The 24,620-nt window shown below is 37.6% G+C and overlaps 4 protein-coding genes across 5 annotated transcripts; 3 read left to right on the forward strand and 1 right to left on the reverse strand.

The window, feature by feature from the left end:
• Positions 1-905: 905 nt before the first annotated feature.
• LOC137728486 (transcription factor bHLH53-like) lies at positions 906-1,977 on the reverse strand. The gene is made up of 2 exons (XM_068467261.2): positions 1,252-1,977; positions 906-1,106 (listed from the first exon to the last, which is right to left on the reverse strand). The coding sequence occupies exons 1-2, from the start codon at positions 1,975-1,977 to the stop codon at positions 906-908; spliced, it is 927 nt and encodes a 308-aa protein (XP_068323362.2).
• A 3,511-nt stretch (positions 1,978-5,488) lies between these two features.
• On the forward strand, positions 5,489-8,175 carry LOC137728938 (ATP-dependent Clp protease proteolytic subunit 4, chloroplastic). The gene is made up of 2 exons (XM_068467750.2): positions 5,489-6,079; positions 7,490-8,175. The coding sequence occupies exons 1-2, from the start codon at positions 5,673-5,675 to the stop codon at positions 7,971-7,973; spliced, it is 891 nt and encodes a 296-aa protein (XP_068323851.2). The 5' UTR covers positions 5,489-5,672; the 3' UTR covers positions 7,974-8,175.
• A 1,848-nt stretch (positions 8,176-10,023) lies between these two features.
• Positions 10,024-18,773, forward strand: LOC137729051 (toprim domain-containing protein). 2 transcript variants are annotated; one of them, XM_068467874.2, is made up of 21 exons: positions 10,024-10,430; positions 10,843-10,979; positions 11,680-11,735; positions 11,826-11,883; positions 11,999-12,097; positions 12,242-12,325; positions 13,234-13,314; positions 13,710-13,775; positions 13,867-13,983; positions 14,202-14,249; positions 14,336-14,421; positions 14,524-14,584; positions 15,078-15,260; positions 15,943-16,074; positions 16,373-16,434; positions 17,185-17,268; positions 17,472-17,603; positions 17,851-17,947; positions 18,022-18,156; positions 18,262-18,329; positions 18,436-18,773. In XM_068467874.2, the coding sequence occupies exons 1-21, from the start codon at positions 10,169-10,171 to the stop codon at positions 18,482-18,484; spliced, it is 2,097 nt and encodes a 698-aa protein (XP_068323975.2). In that variant the 5' UTR covers positions 10,024-10,168; the 3' UTR covers positions 18,485-18,773. The 2 variants fall into 2 exon arrangements, with proteins under 2 accessions (XP_068323975.2, XP_088534617.1); XM_088678491.1 differs by having other exon boundaries at positions 10,036-10,466.
• Positions 18,774-21,946: 3,173 nt separating this feature from the next.
• On the forward strand, positions 21,947-24,318 carry LOC137728856 (patellin-4). Its single transcript, XM_068467641.2, has 4 exons — positions 21,947-23,179; positions 23,291-23,415; positions 23,544-23,688; positions 23,789-24,318. The coding sequence occupies exons 1-4, from the start codon at positions 22,094-22,096 to the stop codon at positions 24,044-24,046; spliced, it is 1,614 nt and encodes a 537-aa protein (XP_068323742.2). The 5' UTR covers positions 21,947-22,093; the 3' UTR covers positions 24,047-24,318.
• Positions 24,319-24,620: the final 302 nt, after the last annotated feature.

Here is a 24,620-nt window from a genome sequence, read left to right on the forward strand (position 1 = left end):
GTTGTGGCATAAATTTAGAGAGGGAAGAGAGGAAAATCGGCATAGAGTAGAGGAAAATCTCATATTTTGTGCTTTTATCTATATTAATAAGGAAGGAAGAAAACTAGCTCTCTAAGTAATACAAAGATTTTCTAGATCTTATAAGATTTTCAAACATAATCTACTAGGGTTTATATAATCACACATGTGCTATAATTTTAACTACAGTACTTCCCTTAAGTGTGTAAATACTCAAGTAGATAAAATATCAGATCATCATAAATGATGTGACAAACGTGAGTCTCTGATGGGGATTGCATATGTTGGAATAAGTCTCACCAAAGCCTGGTATATTAATATTACAAGTGTTGGCTTTTCAAGTACTGGCAATGAGTTCTTTGCAATGGAGTGGCACAATCGTCCAACAAAGTTTGCACTTTCGATTTGTAATTTACTTAGTTTGGTTTGAGGATCTAATGACTTATTCAGGATGGCCTCCATATATCAATTAAGATGCTTATGTAATTTGTACTTGAACTCAGTTGGATAAAACTTATCGGTGTTGAGTGCAATTGCAGTATGTATGACTAATTTACTAATTTCGAGTGCTAGTATAAGAGGCTCCTGACATTTTTTCAGTGCTATTACCATTATATAACCCATCAATTCAAAATTTATATAAAGAACAAAATTGTAATAATTTTTGTTTATTAAAAGGTGGATGCGGTGAGTTACACAATAATCACCGGAAAATCGTACATAACGCCAATATATTTCTTGAAAATTAGAAATTGACAAGAAATTGGTTAGATTAGCACCCTACAAAAATGTTAACTAGCTAACTAGGAATTAATTAGATAATACAGTTAAAGGAACAACAACAAATCAATAAACAAATCAGTGTCTAGCTGTGACTCTTGTAATTGTCAGCCGTTGGTTTGCAGCAACTCAGCAAATTTGTCTTTGAGCAAGGGTTTGGATTGGATGTCATCATCTTTTGCCAGCACTTCAACAAACTCCTTCAAAACTAAGCACTTCTCTTCAGAGTAGAGCTTCTCTTGAACAATTGGGGATGCAACAACTTGGAGACGCTCTTGATTAATATGCAACCCTTCTTCCTTCCTTTCCTGCTTAAACGTACAATTTCAAATTAAAATGTATACATTAAATCAATAAATAAAAGAAAGAATTATTATATTCTGCCCTAAATTCATCTAACTTGGTTGCAAAATATTAAACCATTTATACACACACACACAGATGAAATAGTACCTGCTGAATTGGAGAGTCCGTCATGAGTTTGAGAACTGAAACTTGTGCCCGCAAGAACTTGACATACTTGTACGCAGCTTGCAACATTTCAGCAGTGTTCATCTTTGTGGCACCAGGAATCAACCTCCCAAGCTCCTGAGTCTTATCCGTTATCCTCCTCCTCCTCTCGCGCGCAGCTATGCTCTGCGGTGACACAGTTCCAGTACCACTGACGGCCTTATTGTTAAGCTTGGCAGCCGCAGGCGGATTCTGAATTTGGATTTCAGGAGTTGGAACCAAAATTTCAGGCTGGAGGAACCGATCATATGCATTGAAATAATTGGGAGTGGCGATCGGGAAGTTTGAATTGTAATATTGGACTTGTTGATCATGGAAGAGCTTTTGGCGTTTTGGGTAGGCCTGGTAGGAGTAGTCATATTCATCTAGGGTTGGACAGATTTCCGGCGACAGTGAGGCTAAATTGATGTTATCTGTTGGAGAACAAAAATCAGGGTGGAAAAAATTTTCAGAGGACTCGTATGGCTGGAAGAGTGGATCTATGCAGGTGTCGTCTGGATTAATGTTAGCTAAGCTATAGTAGTAATCCTGCAGACCGAAAATGCCCGACGAAGCTGCCTGCAGCTCTTGTTGTGATGGGAAGCTAAGCATATTCATTTCTGGTGGGTTGAGAAGCTGAACAGACCCCCAGTCATCAGTAGGGCAAAAAGTAGCAGTACTCATAGCCATGAAAATTGCAAAACCTGCACGAACAGTTAATTATAGTTAATAGTTAACTGATTAATTGCTAAAAGACCAGCAATGCTATAGAAAAAGACCCTTGAAAGAGGAAAGAGAGAGATAACTAAAACAAGATTTGAAAAGCTTAAGACATAGAGAGAGAGAGAGAGAGAGAGAGATACCTGAGAGAATCAGATTTTCTTGTGTCTGTGGACCTGAGTTAGACCTAAAGATTAGTGCTAATTAACAAACCTTATCAGATTAAGCTTACAAATTAACTGAACAAGTAACAGCAGCCTGCCTGCTGACTTATGCTAATTAAGTAGTCCAATCTACAAGGAAAGAGAGAGGAAGAAAGAAGAAAGAGATCGAGAGAGATGCGGGGGAAGGTGGGCAGTTTTTGGTTTCGTTACTTTTGGCGCAGATAAAGGAGGTGATCTCAATGATCATGGATGATACCATAACCACTACCTCCTAATAATCTCCTATTTAGTAGCACACACCCTCCCTTCAATTTCTAGGGTTTGCTGTGTATAACCGTCGGTTACTCATGACTCCTCGTTGGCGGCTAGCTATTGATCAGTAATTCACTAATATAATTAAATTATTAATTAATTAATTTGTCACAATTAATCTTGTAAATTAATTCTCAACGTACCTCCAATGTTAATTAGTGTTTTGTCAATTAGACAATTACTATCCGTTAATCATTAAGTTCACTAAATGTTTCCCAGAAGAAGGAAAAAAATCAAAACTGATTGAGCAGAAATTCTGAAACTGTTATATATCATGAGAGATGAAGAGTTGTGTTTGGATTACTAGCTAAAAGATATACACATGTGACTCGCTATATAGTATTGTTGTAGTGTAATGTTGTGCCTGCAAAATGGTTATTAATTTGGGGCTTACAATGCAAAATGGTTTTTAGTAGTCGCCGCACAAATTTCTTTTCCTTAAATTAAAAAAGGGCCATGACAATCTATAATTTTGGGAGTCGGAAAAATTCATAGAGACATTTTGCTTCTCCTTGATTACCATCGTGTGATTCACCAGCGCTGCAGCGCCAATAATCGAACTCATGACGTGTCGACGTAGTAATTGGGATAACTAATACTAGATTGACCAACTAAAAAAGTACTAGAGACACTAATTTGGTACGCCAAATTTTGAGAGCGGACGATGTTTCATTTGTTTTATGTAAGAGCCATTCTAGAACCGTAAGACCGGATGTTTCATTTGTGTAATAAACTATAATGGGTTTAGTTAGTTGCCTAAGTTTAGTTAGTTTTCGTTTTCGTTTTCGTTTTTCAAGCTGAATTTGAAGTGCTCTCTATTGTGACAAACACCTGTCTCTTTTTCTACATGTTCATTATATTTTTAAGAGACATTGACTAATGTCTCATGACTCTCATCTCAAAACTTGGAGATAATGCGAGTATATTTTTTCCTTGTAAGGTAAGTAATATATTGTCCATGATAATTTTACGTTTATTAAAATCAAGTGGTGCAGCTGTTTGGTTAAGAATCGTTGACAGTTCTGGATTTAGGGTTTATAGCATTAAGAACCAAGTGTGATTTACCTACAGTTTTTAACTATCGAAAAGAACATTAGTAATTTTGTCCAAAAGTGAGAATTTCATTAAAATATGTTAAGATGCGAGCAGATTTTGATGAAAATCTAACTTTTGAGGTAAACTACTAAGGGCGCGTTTACTAATCTATAATCAGATTGAAGGGAATTGAATTAAGGATGAATTGGATTGAGGAGGAAACATAATTAGATTCATGTTAAAGTTGTTTACTAAACTAACTAGAGTCAGAATACAAACGATATTAGTTCCATATATATTGTTTACTAGTTCACTAAAATCGGAATCAAAACTAACTTGATTACTAAATTACCCTCGTTTAAAATAAATTATTTTTATGCTATAATTATTAAAAATTAAGTTTATCTAATTAAATATATCCATAAACAAAGCTTTTTATGAGATCATTATTTCCAAAACTTTTTATAAGATCGTTATTTCCAAAGCCATTTCTCCTCCTTCATCTCAAGCCTTTGTTTCCCAGCCCCTTCATCTCAAGTAAACTAAAATAAAATTTTACATCCTTCTCTCTTCTCCCTTTCTTTCCCCAATCTTCGTCTGTAACCCCTTTCTTTCCCAAGTAAGCAGTATCCACAGCCCACCATCCAATCTCTAGAGGAACCACAAAGCCACGACCCACCCCATCAACCAAAAAAAAAACAAAAATCCAATTTTTAGGGTGAAAGTGAAAAGTTCTTTCCTTCTCTTCTATATGGGTTTGCAAATCACAATTTCCTTGAGGATTTGGGCGTTCGTTGTTCCAGATCATATTCATCGTTGTGGCGCCGTTTTAAACCCCGGACGATCGTTGTTCCAAATCGCAGCGTTCGTCGTTCAGTGCTACGACATCATTTCATGTTGCGAAGGTGGGTTGATCTGTGTTGTGAGAGAAACAAATACAAAGGGGAGTGATTGATGAAGGTAGGAGTTGTTTTAGGAATATACATGGGTATTTTAGGTAGAAAACTTTGATTCGTGATGGAGTCATCTACCCGGAATTCAATTACCACCTCTATATAGGTAATCCAATTCCGGGGAAATCCGGAATTGAACTCCTGAAATTGGGTGGACCCCACATAAACTATGATTCCCTAAGTGCTAGTAAACGGCATAATGCTTCAAGCGGAATTCAATTCCGTTTCTCTCCATTCCACTCCCGATTGGTAAACACGCCATAAGAGTCATTACCACAAGGATTTGAAACATATTTTTGTTTTATTTTAATCATATGACTATTTTCTAACCATTATATCACCACGGTAACCTTTTTACAATTAAGACATACTTATTATGTCAAAACGTTATTGGTAATTGTTGAGGGCGAGCCTTGACTCAACAAAAATGTTGCTCTTTTGTAGCCACGAGGTCACGGGTTCGAGTCATGAAAATAATCTCTTTACAAAGTACATGTAAAGCTACATACGATAGACGTTTCCCTGATCCTCGCAAAGCGTGAAGATTTGTTGGTTAGAGCACAATTGCCCTGGCCCTTCACTTACCGAAGATATTGACAGATCACCAAAGAGATTTATAGTGAAAAAACTTATAAATCACTTTTATTAATTTTTATTGTCAGACACAGTAACGAGTTTACCAATTTAAAAAAAAAAACATTTTGGCTAAAAAGCCAAATATGTTATAAATAGGCAAAAGTTAGAGAGGTAACATTTGCTAGGGATATGAGCGAAACAGGTGCAATGTATCACACTGTTTAGTTTTGTAATTCTAACACAAAAGGATTGCTGGTAAACAGAGGAAGATAGGAATATTAATATTATTGCTTTCTTTTCTTTTCTTTTCTTTTGCTGTGTGTTATGATCACACACATAATACTCTTTAAATAGAGTCACACCCGTAAAAACTTACAAAAGTGAAATGAATGCTTTTTGAAAGACCTTATACAACAACAACATGATCACTATTCTAGAAGTCTTCCTCATCTTTGTCTAAAAACTTGTGGGCTTCACTCTCACAACTTTTACAACAAAATATAAATAAAACCCAGGGGATCGAAATGGGTTCGTCTTGTAAGACCTTGTCTCATTTCCCCTAACGAGTATCCAAACGCCCATTTCTTTTTCCCTGCCATCACAGCTCCCAACTGAGCAAGCACCCATGGACGTTCTCTCAATCTCATCCCCTGTATTCCACCCCACCCCAACCTTCAAGCTCTCTCACTCCTCCCGCCCCAAACCCACCTCCTACTTCCCCACTTCTTCCCCCAAAACCCCCTCAATCAAATCTCTTTCCCTCCAAACCCCAAAACCCACTTTCACCTCCAGGTCCCAGGCCCTCGACGGCTCGCTCCTTATTTCCTCGGCTCCTCAGACGCCGGCCACCGCCATGAGAGGCGCCGAGGGTGACGCCATGGGGCTTTTGCTCAGGGAGAGGATTGTGTTCTTGGGTAGTAGCATTGACGACTTTGTGGCCGACGCTATTATTAGCCAGCTGCTTTTGTTGGATGCCCAGGATTCTAAGAAGGATATCAAGCTCTTCATTAACTCCACCGGCGGCTCTCTCAGGTTGTACATGGTTTTTAGCATCTGGGTAGCTTTTATTTCGTGCTGATTTTTGTTTGAAAGTAGTGAAATTTTCAATTTTGTTGTGGAGATTTTGAGTGGGGGAGGTGACCCCTTTGAGATTAGGATGTTGTTTGATTAGATTTTGTAGTTCTTAATTGATTTGAAATTCGGGTGTTCGAAGGGCTTAGTATTTAGTTTAGTTTGTGTAGCTTTTTCCTTAGGACGAGATAAGAACAATTGATTTTGAAGGTTTTTTTCCTGTGCAATGGAAACTTAAAAGGCATGGTGCTGGATGAATATATGAGCATAGAGAATGGCCAAATCTTTGGGGTTAGGTTAAGTACAAAGCATGTTGATTTTGATATAGCTTAAGATGCGGTTGTGAGGCAAGGGAGTTCCCCGTTGGTGAGGAACCGGTGACACGCATAATGCACACTCCCACATTATTTCTTTATGTTCCTATTGCAACATTCCTTATTGATGCTAGTTATTTTGTCTCCTAATAGTCAAGTAACAGTACTAGTTATATGTTAAATGCTTCGCTTCCATGTGAGTGGTGGACATAATAAAATCGGAAAATCAGCTGAGTGTGGAGAGCTGTCAACAAAGTCTTGACAGTCTCTCATGGAAGTCTTAGCACTTGTGATAGTAGGTAGGGGAGAAAGTCTATTGTAGATAATATCAATTTCTTGGTGAATCATGTGCAAGGACGCGGGTAAGGCTGAGCGTATTAAACTTTTAATCCTCCAATGTCTACTTGCATTGATATTTGGCATAGCTTTCTAGGGAGGCAAGGTTGTGTTGTGTGCTTTGGCATCCTGTATTTATCTATTTATCGAAACTATTGTGCTTCTTGTGGATTTGAGTGTGCCTTTGCGATGCCCACCAATGGGCATTGGTTTCTAGAGTTTAGAGACATTCCATTTCTCTTTAGTTATGAACTTATGCAAATTTAGGGGGGCTGTTGAATCTGTTGAGTTATGAGATTGCATATTAGTCATAGAAATCTGATTTTAGCCGGTAGTTCATGCGTCTTTATTATTTGTTATGGTACTTCAGCCAAAACAAGATCACTGGACTATTTGTTTTATTTCTTCTTTTAACTTATAAAAAAAGGGGCTTTTCTTTTATTTTTCAAGAAAGATGGGATTTTGCCTGTTTTGTTTATTGATTAAAAAAACTAACTTTTCATTTATGTATTGTCCCATTGAGTACAATCTCAATCACTTTGTTCACATTGATGTATTCTTCCAACTTTTATCTAATGTTTCGTTGATACAATCGCAATCACTTTGTTCACAATCTCAATTACCGAATGTATTTTTCATTGATGTATTCTTCTGTATATGTTTGTATGGTTTGCTGTCTTCTTATCTGCTTGCTGATTTTCCTTTTTGTTATTTGTGTTAGTGCTACAATGGCTATCTACGACGTTGTTCAGCTTGTGAGGGCTGATGTCTCCACAGTGGCACTGGGCATTGCAGCATCAACAGCGTCCATAATCCTTGGCGGTGGAACCAAAGGGAAGCGTTTTGCAATGCCGAATACACGGATCATGATTCATCAACCTCTTGGAGGCGCTAGTGGGCAGGCAATAGATGTGGAAATTCAAGCCCGAGAAGTGATGCATAACAAAAACAACGTTACACAAATTCTTTCAAATTCCACCGGTCGCCCATTTGAGCAAGTCCAAAAGGATATTGACAGGGATCGGTATATGTCCCCCATAGAAGCAGTTGAATATGGAATAATCGATGGAGTAATTGACGGAGATAGCATTATTCCTCTGGTGCCTGTCCCAGACAAGGTGAAGCCGCGAATGAGTTACGAGGAAATTAGTAAAGATCCAAGAAAATTTTTGACACCAGACGTCCCCGACGACGAGATATACTAGTTTTGGGTTGGCCATATGTCTGAGATTGAGAGGTACATGATTCAGATAGCTTCCTGATTACGTGTTAATTTCATAAAACTTTCTGTAACTAAACCGTGAATGCATGCCGCAAGCTTGTGTGTTTTCTTCAGCTGGCTTTTGTAGTCCCTCCCCCCATTCCGTAAGATAACAAGAAAATAACTTGGTGGTTTTTGGTGGTTTATTTTCTGCATTTTGTGTTCGTCAATTTCTGTGTTCGTCAATTTTGATAATACTGATCCAGAATTTATTTTCAAATTAAGGAGTTTAAATCTCGTCGGTCGGTCATCTTCTTTCGTTTCGATTTCCAGATTGGTAAAAAGTTACAAGTTATATTCAGAGTTGAGTTTGTTGCATCTCACAAGTTTTAGTTTCCGTTCACGTCGGCTTATCATCGCGGTCGCTTCAGTCGATCCGGAACGGTCGAGTTGGTCCAAACCGGTCTGTTCGAGCGGTCTAGTGGTCCGACCCGGCCCAAACCCGGTTCAGCGGTCCGACCCGGTCCAAACCCGGTCGAGCGGTCTAAATCCGGTCTAGCGGTCCGACCCGGTCCAAACCCGGTTCAGCGGTCCGACCCAGTCCAAACCCGGTCGAGCGGTCCTATCCGGTCCAATGAAGCACCAGAAACGGTCCGACCGGACGACTCGATCTAACCGGTCTGAGCCAAAATGCAGAAAACTCACCGGTTTCTGCAGGTTGTAGCCGGAATCCTTTGCGGCTTAACTGCGCTGCCTTCGTAGCTCGCCGTTTAGTGCGAAAAAGCTCGTCGGAAAATGGTCGAGGCTGGGTGTTCGATCCCGACGATCGGGAAGGATGTTAGAGGCGAGGCTGGGTGTTCTTGGCTTGTGAGATCGAGATGAAGCTGGTGGTGTCCTTGGTTTGGGCCATGGTGGCCGGGAAAGTTGTGCACCGTCTGTGCACAGTGACAGCGGAGAGAGAGCGTGAGGGAGGAGGGAGGAGAGAGAAGAAACGCGAGATGGAGTGGGAGGGGGAGAGAGAGAGAGAGAAAGAGAGACCGAGTGAGGGAGAGTGGAATTCTGACAAGAGGAGGTAGTGAAATGGACCCTTTCTTCATGCCAGCGGAGGAAAGAAAAGAGGGCCGCCGCCTGCGAGAGAGAGAGAGGGAGAGAGAGAGAGAGAGAGAGAGAGAGAGAGAGAGAGAGTGATTCCGCCGCTGCTAACAAGCGCAGATTTTAATGCATGATTAGAAGAATATTAAGACAAAGAATTGGAATAATGTCAGCTGGTTTACAAATGCCATGAGAACAAAAGTAGCTGCCTCATACCAATCTTCCATTGTGCTGATAGGGAAGAGCTTAATCCAACCTATTGTGCACTAGGATTCATATGATACCCAGCAAACTTCTGTTTACGATGGTAATTAAGATTCGTATGATTAAGAATTAAACTACTGACCTTTGCTACGTGGAGGAATGTTGATCTTGTGCACTTGTTCCATGAGTTGCCAGCAGGCTTTGGGGATGTGTATCACAGCTCAAGTTTAAAATGCATATAAAGGATATGCTTTTTCCATTTGCCCCTTTCTTGATTGCCATTTTAAATTATTCCATCGATACCTAATCTAATCTAAATTATGAAAGATGAGAATCGAACTTGAGTGTAGGGGAAAGAACCTATTGTTTTTAGTCAACTTGGTTATGCCCAAATGTTCTTATTAAAGATAGTATTTGCATCCACTCTAGGGTGCACCTCCTTGTCCATAATTTGTGATTAGTAAATTTTCACAGTGCAAACAACGTGTCGAACACTTATAACATGTTAATCAAAATCAATAGAGTTGGAGGAATCAAAACAGAGCTAAATAAGAAATTAAACTCTTTATTTCGTTTACAAATTAGTGACCAAGCTATAAGTGTTTTCATGGATCGTCAATTTGTTTTACATACATGAATGACTAAACAAAAAGAAAGAAAAGCCGCGACGCTCTTGGGTGGGCCGGTCCGGTCATTTGACATGGGTCGGATACGGGTAGGCATTTGGGTCCGGGTCATGGTCGAGATTTAAGAAGAGAACCCGACCGAGACCTCTAAAACCCTTCTCTGTGTTGTGACCCAAGTGTCGAAAACCTTACCCTCTTCCCTCCTCTTCTTTCCGCCATGGAAACCCAGCCGAGTTGAAACCCCACAAACAAGACTCGGAACCCAGTTCCCGGAGACATGCGTCTTCTTCTCCATCGGCCTTTCCGCAAGCTCTCCTTCTTATCCTCCTCAACCTCCGGCCTCCTAATGGCCTCTAAGCAGCTGCTCAAGTCCGCTCCTTTTCCGAACCCACTGACCCCTTCTGCACACAGACACCCCTTCCACTCTCGCAGCCTCGTCTTCTCTCCGATTTCATCGAAACCCGTGTTGAAAATTCGGCCGCTTTGCCTCCGGACTAACGGATATTCTTCTCTCTCCCCTGCCCATGTCGCAGAACCAGGTAAGTTTCTGCGTAAATTTGTGCTCAGTAAAGAAGGTAGGCAATTTTCTGCTTTAATTTTTTGGCTTTTTGCATGTAAGTCCTTGATAACATCGCATTTTAGAAGGAAAACACTTCAAAGTTAGTACTTTAGAGAAAAATCCAACCTACTTTATAGCACCAAAGAGTTTCACCACTGAGAATCAGTTAGAGCATCACAAGCGGATAGATAAGGTGTTTTTCTTTTCTCCATTTGAGTTGTTAGAAGTGTTTTTCTATAAAATTTTAGTTGTCGGGGTGTTTTTTCGAATAAACTTTTGTTTTGTTAATTTTTCTTTTCTATGGTGTTTACAGGTGGACCCTTTCTGTGTGTGTGAAGGATTATGAGAATGTTTTGAATTTAATGTGCTGTATGCTTTTGAATTCTATGTAGTTGAAGTGGAAGCCCCAAAAGAAAATGGAATGTCCTCTATGCAAATGAGGATCTTGAAGGAGAAATTGGAGAATCTTGGCATAGACGGTGAAACAATATCTGTACCAGGGCAGTACAACCACTTGATTTGCCCAATGGTATGCTAATAGTTTTGCTTCTGCCGCTATGTTGTATTTGTTTCAGCAAATATTTTTTGACTTTGTTTGTTTAGGATTTTATAAATTACTGAATCTGTAGGTGGTAATTGTCAAAACCTACGTGCATGTCCCATTTTTGTTCGTTATTATAGGTTTAGAAACTAGTTTTGGGAGAAAAAATAAGCAATTTTCATATGGATAATAAGCAGGTAAACGCTATTGTATATAGTAATAAATTAAGTTATCAGTATTGTTTTTAATCAATAGTGTTAGTATGAGCAGACTCGACCTGAAGGAGACATGAGGGATTCACGGTAGTTATTGACAGTAGTTGGCATTATCTATTGCCCAAAATAATTACTTTCTTGACGATGTGTCTTGTTCAAGAAAATTATCATGAAAAAAAAACCAATGACTTTTGAGAACATCAAAGAGAACCTCTGATGACATTTCTCCATCTAAGGGCTGGAGACGCATTTAAGAGTGAATCATGCCAAAAAGATGGAAAATTTCATTGAAGGAGATTAAGCTGATAGCGGAAAATTTCCATTGTTTTAGCAATTAAACGATAGAAACTCAGGGGATTGAGTGGCCATGATGTAATGAGACTGCCTTAAACTGTGCATGCATGGTTTTCTTTTAAATGAGTAAAAGAAGGAATTATATGTGACTGAAATTGAAATGACTTCTCATATGCTAGTGCAAAGGTGGCGATTCAGAGGAAAAGAGCTTATCCATGGATATTTCGGAAAATTGGTATGCTTTTCCTAGTGTTTTACAAGTTTTTCTGATTATTTATTAACAGATTGCAAGTCAGACTTTACATTGAAATTTATGATGTTTTAGGGATCGTGCTATTTGGTGTTGCTTTCGTGGAAAATGTGGGTGGACAGGTAGCACGAGGGTATGCTTGCTTCTCTTCCAATCTTCATTTATACTACATTGCCATCACATTATAATATTTTATTAAAAAGTAATGAAAGAGAGTCACTTGGCTGACGGTCACCCCTTTCTTGCAGGCGTTTGTAGGAAACAGGTTGCCACCTGAAACTTCAAAACTTAAGAAAAAAAGGGAAATCACAGAGGAAATTCTAGGACTGGAACCACTTTGTGAGGAGGTCAAAGCTCGTTACTCTTTTCTGAACTTTGAGTTCTTCTTGTACTGGATTGTGACACTAAGAATAGAACTATTATCAGTAAAGTTATGTTTTCGTTTTCCTTATTCAACATGGTGAATATATTTTCTTTTGCCCTTGTTTCAGATTGTAGATTATTTTTCAGAACGAATGATATCAAGGGGAACATTGATGAGAAATGCTGTAATGCAAAAAAGTACAGGTGATCAGGTGCATGACGCTAATGGAAAAGGATTATTAATTTTTCATCTTCATATTAAGATGTTCATGATCTTAGTTGTGTAAATTAGAAAAATATGTTTCTGTGAGTATTACAAATATCTAGGTTACTACACTCTAGAAGTATCCTCTTTTCACCTGTAGCCATCAAGAGTAAAAAAACTGCACAGATGAAATGGCAGCAGAAGTTTTATTAGTAAACATGAAGTAATAAATCCTCATTTAGTTATCTATTTTGGCTTTAGGTTCAAGTATTATGCATTAAATTTCCTAATGTAAAACCCAAAACAAGTGAGTGTGAAGATTTCTATCTTTCGGGAAGTACTTTGAAACATCAGACAATTCACTGAATCCATCCCCGGTGGAATCAATCGTAAACACCTGAATGGTTCATAATGCCTAGGGTATTTTCCTTCATGTGTATGACATTTGTCTTTTCATTCATAATTTAATCCTTTGTGCATTTTATTGTGAATTAACTACATCCTATGGTTATAATATTTGAGAAGTTCTCAAAAAGATATTTGAGAAGTCACATTTCACAAATTGGATTGTTTTAACGTAGTTCCAGATCTTCCTTGTTGACGTAAATTTATTGTATAGAAAGCATATGGATCTCAGAACAGTGGATGGATGAAGTTATGCTTATGGCATCAAACTTTCTAAAGTTGCATTTAAGTTTTTTTGTCCCTTTAATAGAGAATGATGCTTCGATAATTCTCGATAAGATGAGTTGAGAAAACTTAGGGGGATACAACAAAATGAACTTTGTCTTTCTCATCTGTACTAAGCTAAAACCATCATCTCAGTCCTGGGGCAGATATTGCAATTTAATCTCTTTGGCTGTGATGCAATTATTAGTTTTCCTTACCTAATTGCTTCTGAAATTTCACATGCAGATTGCTATTGCTTTTCCTTATCGGAGAGACGGAAAGCTTGTTAGTTGCAAGTATCGGGACATTGACAAGAAGTTCTGGCAGGTTGTTCCAATAAGTGATACTTTTTTTTTTTTTTTTTTAATCTAACCCAAGTGTTTAAACGAGTAATGGTTGAAATGATTAGCATAATATATATTTATAAGGGTGTGCCGCAAGCGACCTGGTGGTGGTGGGCTTTATCATGAAACAACCTCTTTAGATATACATGTCAGTATTTCACTGGTTAAAATAAATAAAGTCCATCGCTGGCCCATATTTGAATGAATTAAAAATAACATAAAATTTGCCAATGCGGCAATGTCATTGCTCAGATGTTTAACGATGCCCTGTCAGGTCGACTTTTGGATGTTATCCATTTTTTTTTTCTTTTTCTAGGTTTGTGTAAACAGTTTTTGTAATACTGTCATTTGGATCTCATACTTTGATTTTTTTCTCAGGAAAAGGATACTGAAAAGATTTTCTATGGACTGGACGATATAAAGGGAACTAATGATATCATCATTGTATGGCTTCCACCATTTTTTCAGTGATTGATGCTTTCAAACATTAGTGTTGCACCCAATATGTACTCTTTTGTTTTATTTCATAATTTAGGTTGAAGGCGAAATTGATAAACTTTCAATGGAAGAAGCTGGCTTTTGTAATTGTGTGAGTGTACCTGATGGTGCTCCTCCAAAGGTTTCCTCAAAGGAGTTGCCACCTGAAGAGAAGGTTTGTATCACCTTAAGATAGTTGAATTACTTTTTTTGTACTTTTATTCGTTTGACTTGTTGCAAAATGTAACAATGTGTGGAACCACTCCACAATCCATTTAGAGATTTTTTTTTTCCCTTAATTTAATTTGAAGAATTAAGTTAAAGTTAAATGCTATTCAATATCTGTGGAATTTGGAGGATCTAATGCTTATCTTGTCTATTCTGTAAAGCTAGGATACAAAGTATCAATATCTGTGGAACTGCAAAGAGTACTTAAAGAAGGTTCGCAAATAAGTTTACTACTATTATCCAAAACACATCGGCACAGGGGTTCGCATATTTGTTTATAATGATTTTGATTTTGATAGGCATCACGCATTGTACTTGCCACTGATGGAGATGGTCCTGGTCAAGCCCTAGCTGAAGAGCTTGCACGCCGCCTTGGAAGAGAAAGGTTTCCAATATAATGTCCTGTTACTGTTCTCTGTTGATTAAGTTAAAATCATCTTTATGCAGGCTTCGTAAGAATAATTGTCCGCTACCCATGTGCCTGCAGATGTTGGCGAGTTAAATGGCCAAAGAAAAATGATAAAGAGAACTTCAAAGATGCAAATGAGGTCAGAGATAATGCACATGCAATGATTTGGATTTAGCTTAATTTAGACTTTTTAGTATTATCTCCAAATACATATATATGTTGGATCATTACATATAATGATAAACCAAAGATCTTAGATTAGTTTCTGACATTTGAAATATCTATTCACACAATCATGTGATCATTTGCTCAAATATTACTTATTGAGTTGATTTGTGGTATGACAGTGATTTTTCATGTTGCATGTTCCTATGTATGCTCCATTTGATGCTAGTGAATTCTGTTTTTTTGCCTCACATAATAGTACATCTTTATGATATCATTCTTAATCAAGTTGCTTGAACAAACAAACCTCTGATACGTAATGTGTTACCTCGCATCATCTTGTGTGATGGTCTGTATCCTGCACCTTCCATTGAACTGAAAAAGATCGTATCATTTAAGATGTATTTTAATATTTTACTTGGATCACTAAAGCAATCCTTACCATCTCTTATTGTTTATCTACACAGGTTCTCATGTACTTGGGTTCGGATGTATTGAAGGGAGTAATTGAGGATGCTGAATTATTTCCTATACGTGGATTGTTCAATTTTGCGAATTACTTTGATGAACTCGATGCATATTATCACCGGACTCTTGGATATGAGTATGGTGTCTCAACTGGGTGGAAAAATCTGAATGATTTTTACAATGTAAGCAAAACCTTGACGTTTCTGGTGACAAATAATACCCTTTCTGAATTTGAATAATTCCTCTGGTTGTATGTCGATTCCCCCTTATATGGTCTAGGTATCGATTTATGGGTATCAATGCAGATCTGTTAATTAACACATTATTTTTGTAAGGTAAAGCACTCAAGTGGAGATTTAAGCGAAATTTGTACCCTTATATGGTCTTTTTTTTTTTTGTCAACATATCCTTATATGATCTAGGTATATAAATGTTTGACAATTTAGCAAATTATCGGATCTGATCTGATGGTTTGTTACTGTTTCTCTGCACCAATGGCTAAGGGCGCCTGTTTGGAAGAGCTTTTAGAATAGCTAAAAGCAGTTTCAGATAACCAAGAACACTTCTGAAAATGTTTGGTAGAAAAAGTAAAAACTGTGTAAGTGCTTTACCATGAAGCACTTGGATGATATTAAAAATTTCAGTTTACTTCTATTAAATGCGCTTATGAGCAGAAGATTTTTCTACATTTCCAAATGGGCCCTTAGTAGTTTATGCATTTGTTGTTGTTATTGTTATCATGAGTTGTCAAAAGTATATTTTACATCTGGTTCCTTCTTTTGTATTCTGATATGTTGAAATCTGGATGAGTATGACTGGTTGTAGATATACATACTTCTCTAATTTTTATGTTTTTATTTTTAGGTTGTTCCTGGTGAGTTGACTATAGTAACAGGGGTCCCTAATTCAGGCAAGAGTGAGTGGATTGATGCTCTCTTGTGCAATCTATCTGCAAGTGTTGGATGGAAATTTGTACTTTGCTCTATGGAGAACAAGGTAAACTAGTTCATCAAAGAGTTTAAATTGTTCTGTTTTCTCCTATGTGCAACCCTTCCCTTGTTAGTTGGTTTACAGCGGATCATTATGAGAAATGTTCGCACACGTGCATAGCACTTGTGATTTGGGAGAGAATATACCTTAGACATGATTTTGTGGTGGTTATTTTACCCCCTGCCTTGTGTGATATAGACGTCATCCACATATCAATTTTACCATGTTCTCTTATGACATAGTTGCATTTTTGCTCTCCGTTAACTGTCTTACATATCACACCCTTCTCATTAATGATTTATAGGTTAGGGAGCATGCACGAAAATTGCTGGAGAAGCACATAAAGAAGCCTTTCTTTGATAAACGGTAAGATTGAGTTGACCTTCTTTATTACCATTCTTAAAATGCTTTGATGCCTTTCCTGTTTATTTTACCTTTATGAATTATTTAATTAAAAGGGCATGATATGAAATAAGCTGGAAAAAGGCTATGCTATGACAGAAGCCGGAAACTATATTGGCACACCTTTTATATTATCAGAAAACATAATAATATTTGAAACATACCAAAATGGTATTAAATATGAAAATTGATTTACTGCTTAGCTCGATAATCAGTAAGGATTTCCGAAAACCAATTGTTTGCCTTTTTCAAAAACAAAATTTTCAGTTTCAGTTTGGTAAGGCCAAACACCAAACTAAACTGATTAAAAATCTGTCCCATTTTGAACACCCCATTGCTCTCAAAGAAGAAGAAAAAACATAAAGCAAAAAAAGTACCAAGACATCTTGCATGCATGCCGATGATTAAATAACATCTATGATATGATGAGTTCGACTGTGTTCAAATTTTACTTCTACCTATGCAAGGATATAGTAAGTAGATTGTTTCTGTAGTGCATAAAAGCATTATTGTCTAACACTATTGATTCTTTCCTTAGTGTTTGTGCTTTTACCTTTTCCTGTAATTTTATTGCGACTCATCAGTTTAAGATCAAGTCCTATGATTTTCACAGTTTTGTAAGCCCCCATTGTTTTTAAAAATTGGTGCTATTGTACTTTGCTACTCATTGGATCTAACTTTGTGACTCTGTCTTTTATTTCTGGCTGACTATAGTTATGGTGGGTCTGCTGAACGGATGAGTGTTGAAGAATTTGAGCAAGGAAAAAAATGGTTAAATGACACCTTTTACCTCATAAGGTAAGTTTTGTTATCAACTCTATTGTTTAGGCTAGTGTTCCCAAGCGAGCCACGCCGCAAGGCTAGATTGCATCATTGTGTCTGTAGTGCACTGTTTTATAAACATGTACGCAGGCCTTATGGAGTAGAAGTCTTTGTTTCCTTTAACTGATTTCTGATCATAAATGGTGCCCTTTTGATTTACTCCTACGGCCATGTTATAGGTGTGAGGATGATTCTCTTCCAAATATCAGTTGGGTTCTTGATCTTGCACAAGCAGCAGTACTTAGGCATGGGGTGCGTGGACTTGTAATTGATCCTTACAATGAGCTTGATCATCAACGTCCCCCGAACCAGTTAGTCTTTTCATTACATGTTGTGTGCTGCATATTTATTTGTTGCCATTTTACATATGAACCAGCACAATTTTATCCCTGAATTTAGTTAGTTACAATTTTACTGCATTACTTTGTTAGTTCTAACCCTTAACCATGCCCGCTAATGCTGCCTTTAGTATTCTTTGTATTGTAGCTGCATATGCCCTAATTCCATGTTTCTTATTTCTTTTACTTACAAGATTACTAAAACTTCTACTTGTTACAGGACCGAAACCGAGTATGTGAGTCAGATGCTTACTAAGATCAAACGGTTTGCTCAACATCATTGTTGCCATGTTTGGTTTGTGGCGCATCCTAGACAGGTTGGTTGGTTACGTTGAGCTTGACCATGCCTTTTTCTTTGATGTGGTTTCTCTGATCATAGCTCTTGTAACAGTTGCACCAGTGGACCGGGGGTCCTCCTAATCTCTATGATATAAGTGGAAGTGCACACTTCATAAATAAATGCGACAATGGAATTGTAATTCATCGTAATCGGGATCCAGAGGCTGGGGAGATGGATCAAGTACAAGTGAGTATTGTCATGGTCATCGACGTTCATTATTTTTTTGTTGTTGTCATTGTCGTTGTAATTAACGATATATGTTGATATCAATTTGCAAACTCTGCAACTCAGGTTTGTGTACGGAAGGTACGAAATAAGGTCGCCGGAACCATAGGCGACGCCTTTTTGTCATACGATAGGTATGTTAAAATTTCAAGTATATACTCCCTCCCTCCCTCAACATATATTTTGTGAAAGTAAAGGGTCGGAATCTGAGATGACAGTTTCATTGTGGTGCTTGAGCAGGGCAACTGGTCAGTTCATGGATGTTGAAAATACTCAAAAGAGCACATGAGGAGAAAAAGGAAATTACGTTGTACAGTGGAATCCAGGAGCATGTTGGGGGTGTCGGGTGAGTTTCCTGATTCCTGGCGGGCGTTTTCGTGTCGCGAAACAGCACGGCCGCGTCGCAAGAAGGAAACGGCACTCAACTACTCGGGAGAGTTACCTTCAAATTTTGTATGCTAATTTTTTCTCTATTATTTGAGATTGTGAATTTAGTGATTTATTGGGTATGTGATCAAGGTGTATTCAACAATGTAGAAAATTATATTAATGTTATGTGTTCTATGTTTTTTTTTTTTTTTTTTTTTTGACAAACGATAGCGTTGATGGGTTTAATTGTTACTTGTTAGCCGGGGGGGGGGGGGTGGATCGAACTTGTACTAGGATGCATTTTCTGCTAATACGGTAAAACGCCATTTGCGTGTTTTGTGGTTCGAAGAAACGAAGTAATCATTGTCTGCACTCTTGGAAGACCAAAAATATGGAGTGCCAAAAGTATTCGCCTAATTCTTCTAACCTACTTTCCCACTTACTCTCGGCTAATCCAAATTACGCAATATCTTACACTTCAAGAAGTCTTAAACATGTATAATGTATGAGATTAGGTAATTGAAGATTCCAAACAAAACTAATTATTTATATGAGATTAGGATTAATTATCAATTAGAGGAATCGTATGGCCCTAACCGAAATTATCTACCACATGCAGCTTCAGCTTAACCAGCTAATCATGCAATGCCCAAGTCAACATAAGGTGGTGGACGTCATCAACCAATGATAGCTTGCCAGATGATAAGATTTCGCCTTTTATTATTGTTTTGAGTCAATTATTCGGCGTGCAAATAATAGTCTGACACATATGTTAAAGGACAATACTTGAGTTTTGAGGAATGAGGCAAGTATTTTCTTTTGTGAATGAGTGGATGTATATGCTAAGGGACAATACTTGCTTCCATCTTATGTGTTCACCTTCTTATTTACTCAATTGTAATTATCGTATATTAACCGTATAAATATCAAAATCATTAATCCGTTTCCTTAATACGGAAGAATAAAAAATTAATGGAGTACACAAACATAAATCTAATCATATGAGATGTTATGATGAATACAAACGGACCAATCAAGATTGTAGTCCTGGAATATTGTCATTTTCTTATACTTAATTCGCACAAAAATATGATGCTAGAGCATTATGCCAATTAACTTTTATAATTCGTTTAATATTTGGTAATTGGTTTTTTTTTTCTCTTCAAAAAGTCAATTTTTATTTATGTTCTAAATCTAATTACATATTTTTATTTAAAAATTCGAAAACAAAGGAAGAATAATTAATCACCTACAAGGTGAGTTTGAAGATTCGTAACATGTAAAATTACCCTTTTGTCCCTATTTTGTTTGGGTAGCGCCCTTTTGTTCTTCTATATCAAGTGAGGCATTTAGGAATATCTGAATATTTCAAAATTTTGGTGTGCTCTTTTTATATATACATAGATAAAGCAACGAGGCAAAAACGGTGAATCATCCATAATCCAAAATTATCCCTTTTTAATTAGAAATTTAAAAACAATTTAATTTAAAAAAAAATCCAAACTAACAAAACAAAATTCTGTAAAAGAGTGAATTTTTACACGTGTGAGTGTGTGGTAAGTGGCCCTTTACCACAGTAATGAAAATATGTAAAACCCTTACATGTCGACGTGGGTCCAAACCCTGTCGGTGACTAATTTAATATATAATCTAATAAAATCTGTCATTTGACAAAAAAAAAAGTATGAAGTTTTTAATACCCTACTACCCTCACTTAAAAAAAAAAGACAACACAAAATTATCCAAAGATAATAAGGCTACAATCGTAACACACAAACATAATTGGGTTAAAATTGTAATACACAAAATAAAATATTCAAAATACGTGCGTGCATATCAAGAATTTTTGTTTTACCAAGAGTAGAATTTATTAATTATAATCGAATTGAAATGCACACATCTTCCGCTAAAATGTTAAATAGAAAATCCAGACCAATACAATTCCGACAGCCCTCGTTAAACATGTTTGGCTTCTTGGTGTGATGCACGATTACATTCTCTGGGTACAAACATGAACTCCACCGGAGTCAGACTTTGTGCAAGAGCCCAAATGTCTTCCAAGATGCATTCCACTGCAATGTCAGCATTACACTTCTTAGTAATCATTTGGATAATGACCTTATTCCTTTTTAATTTTGATCAAGGTTCTTTGGCTTTTATATCTACCTAGTTATTTTAATAATTAAGCATTTACAGGTCAGCATATTTAAAATTTAAAATTTAAAATTAAAATTATTTAACCATTTTCAACTACATCCATTTCGTGTTAGAAACGTTACATTTAATATATTTATATTTGTAGCCAGTTTTTAATTTGCAATCAATTTTTTTTGTGCCAATTTTCTTTTTAGTTTTAATTATTAATTTCTTTTTTTACCCATATTTTTGAACTTTTATTTTTACCTATAATTTTTTTAATCTTTTATTTGTACCCATTCATATATTCATACTCTACCAATTTTTTTCATAAAAATGTACCACTATTTTATATGTAAAATGTACAGATATATGTTTTTTTTGAGGTTCCAAGCACTTCAATTTTGAAGAAAAAAAGTTAAAAATCTCTATTTGGTTCCAAAATTAGAAGGAATTATAAATTTTCGTTATTAAAAATTTTAATTATTACTGAATAAAATATAAAACTAATAGTAAAATTTAATATTTTATTCTTCAATCAAAATATTCAAAATAATAAAATTTTAGAATAAGATTTTGTCAACCAATCGAAATTCCTTTTTAAAGTGGTATATGAAAATGAAGAGTTAAACCTGACGCTTATTGCCGTTTAATACTACAGTACAATAATATTATTCTTTTTTTGTAAATAAAAAATTTTACATTCAGTTTTCGTTAAAGATAAATTTAAATTACTTTAATAAAAATAACATCGCTGGTTAAAAAACAAAACAACAAAACCCGATGGCGGTTATTAAAATTTGAACGACTGAGGAAAGGCAAATCTAGCTGTCCACAAAAACCAAAAGGAAAAAACAAATTTTTAAAAACAATTTGCCAGGTGATGTCTGTCCTCCTGGCGAATTAGTCAAAGAAAAAAAAAAGTCTTTCCAAGTTTTCGAACTTTGTGTGGTCTCCAGCCAATGAAATGCTGTGCATGTAGTAAAAGCACTTAAGATTGACCACACACGATCATTCCCCACTGGCAAAACTGAGAACGTAGTGGGTCGCAATGAGATTCCTTTAACGCCAAATCTGTGCTGGCGTCCAGGCTATCAAAACCCCCACCCTCGGTAGAAGAAGCCACCCAACGGCTCTCGTCCTATGCGGTGGCTTTACAGGTATGTGACCGTTGTGGGTCCCGCCACCCCCATTGGGGGAGTTTTCGAAAATATATAGCCGTTACAACCCAAGCAAAAGCCCACAACTCTCTCCTCTCTTAAACGCCACTAGTTCGCATCAGAGTGCAAGCAAATTTTCTCTCTTCCCAAACAGAGCAACCAATTTTCTCTCTAGTTTTCTGGGATTTTCTTGCATTTTCTCGGGTGATTCGCTATTCGGGTTGATCGAGAAGATGACTGTGGAGGAGACCCAGGTGGCTGAAGTGGTGGTTGTTCCTCAGGAGGAGGCGGAGAAGGTTGTGTGTGAGCATGAGAAGGTTGTTGAGGGAGATGATAAGGTGAAGGAGGTGGATGAGGCGGAGTCGAAGCCGAAAACGGTTGAGAGGAGCTCTTCTTATAAGGAAGAGAGCAACTATCTCTCCGATTTGAAGGAGTTCGAGAAGAAGGCGTTGAACGAGCTGAAATCGAAGCTGGAGGAGGCCATTTTGGGCAACAATATCTTCAAGAAGGAGAAGCCGAAGAAGGAGGAGCAGAAGGAAGAGAAAAAAGTAGCAGAGGAGGAAGAGAAGAAGGAAGAGGAGGAAGAGAAGAAGGAAGAGAAAATAGAGGAGGAAGTGAAAACGAAGGAGGTAGAAAAAACAGAGGAGGTAGGAAAAACTGAGGATGTTAAAACAGAGGAGGAAGAGAAGAATGAAGAGAAAGCAGCGGAGGTTTGTGAGACAAAGACAGAGGAAGTAGCCAAAGAGAAAGCCGAAGAAGGCAAACAAGAGAAGAAATCGGAAGATGGGTATGAAGTAGTAGACACGGATATCTCTCTTTGGGGAGTGCCCCTATTCCCTGGGAAGGGTTTTGAGGGCACTGATGTTGTGCTCTTAAAGTTCTTGAGGGCTAGGGAGTTCAAGGTCAATGAGGCTTTCGAGATGCTGAAGAAAACCCTTCAATGGAGGAAGGAGTCGAAGATCGATTCGATCTTGGACGAGGATGTCTGTGCTGATTTGAGCTCTGCTGCTTACTTGAACGGCGTTGATCGCGAAGGCCACCCCGTTTGCTACAACATTTTTGGGGTTTTCGACAACGAGGAGCTTTATCGGAAGACTTTTGGGAATGAGGAGAAGAGAGGGCAGTTCCTGAGGTGGAGGTTCCAGCTGATGGAGAAGAGCGTCCAGAAGCTGGATTTGAGGCCTGGTGGTGTCACTTCTCTGCTTCAGATCAATGACCTCAAGAACTCGCCCGGGCCGGCGAAGAAGGAGCTCAGGATTGCCACAAAGCAAGCTGTTGGGCTTTTGCAGGACAACTACCCTGAGTTGGTTGCCAAAAATGTAAGCCTTCTTTCACATTTTCGCTTTAGAAATCGGTTTTTATTTTCGTTTGTTTTCAATAAATTGGACATAATTTGATGGGTTTTATTTTATTTGGTTTTTGACTTGCAGATCTTCATAAACGTTCCTTTCTGGTATTATGCACTCAATGCTTTGCTATCTCCTTTCTTGACTCAAAGAACCAAGAGCAAGTTTGTCGTTGCTCGCCCGGCGAAGGTCACTGAAACCCTTCTCAAGTAAGTGGTTTCTGTCTCCTTTTACACATTGCTGAATTTAGCGGCTGGATGTGTGCTCAACAATCCAAGAGAATTCGACGGTGTATCTTAGCCAGCTTACCCAAATGAACTGTGATTGTCCACAACAGGTACATTCCAGCTCAGGAGATTCCTGCTCAGTATGGCGGCTTCAAGAGGGACAACGACAGCGAGTTCTCTGCCGAAGATGGCGCCGTTTCGGAACTTATCATCAAGGCCGGATCCACTGGAACCGTACAGATCGATGCAGCAGAGGTAGTAATAATAAATTGTTACTGATTCATGTTCTGTTAGATTGCTTTTCCTCATGAGCATTTTCACTAAATCATTGATTTTAAATGGTGTTCGATGACAGGTTGATAACACATTAGTGTGGGACTTGACTGTTTTGGGATGGGAAGTGAATTACAAGGAGGAGTTTGTTCCCACTGATGAGGGGTCATACACCATTATTGTACAGAAGAAGAAGAAAATGGGGTCTAATGAAGGCCCGATTCGCAACACTTTCCGAAGCAACGAACCTGGGAAGGTTGTCCTGACAATCGAGAACAATTCGAGCAAGAAGAAGAGGGTTCTGCACCGGTACAAGGCCAAGAAGTGCTCCACATTCTGAGAGAGAAAGAGAGTTGAACTGCAAAAGAAGGTTGCAATGCAAGTAAATTGCTTGAGAGAGCATTATACATAGTAGAGCTTATTCTTTTAGAGTGAGGCAATAATTGGTTGAGGAGATAGAGAAAGTGATGATAGTTCATTCTTTTGGAGGATCAATGTGATTCTGTAATTTGATATATGTTTTGATGTGTATGGTTTTGCTTTGTGATTTTCAATTTGGCTAAGACTTTGAGAGTGAATATATATATTGGCAATTATTCATTTTGAAGAAAATTTGTTCAGATTGAATCATTTTCTTTTCTAGTATTTTCCTCATCTCATCTATAATTGATTACGGAACCGAATCATCTCTGGATCCCAATAATCTGAGCTTAAGGATCAAATGATCTGGATCGTTGAAATTTGATCCAACGACTACAAACAGGGGCCCTCTAAAAGTTATAATAATTGTAGCCGTTAGATTATATTTTAACGGTCTGGATCAAATAATCATTGGCCTTAAATTATTAGGATTCGAAGAGGATCCGGTTCCATTAATTACTACCGAAAAATTTGTCTCAGATCTTATATTTTGA

Source organism: Pyrus communis, chromosome 10 (genome assembly GCF_041283825.1).
Source record: "Pyrus communis isolate YQ-2024b chromosome 10, ASM4128382v1, whole genome shotgun sequence".
Lineage (NCBI taxonomy): Eukaryota > Viridiplantae > Streptophyta > Magnoliopsida > Rosales > Rosaceae > Pyrus > Pyrus communis.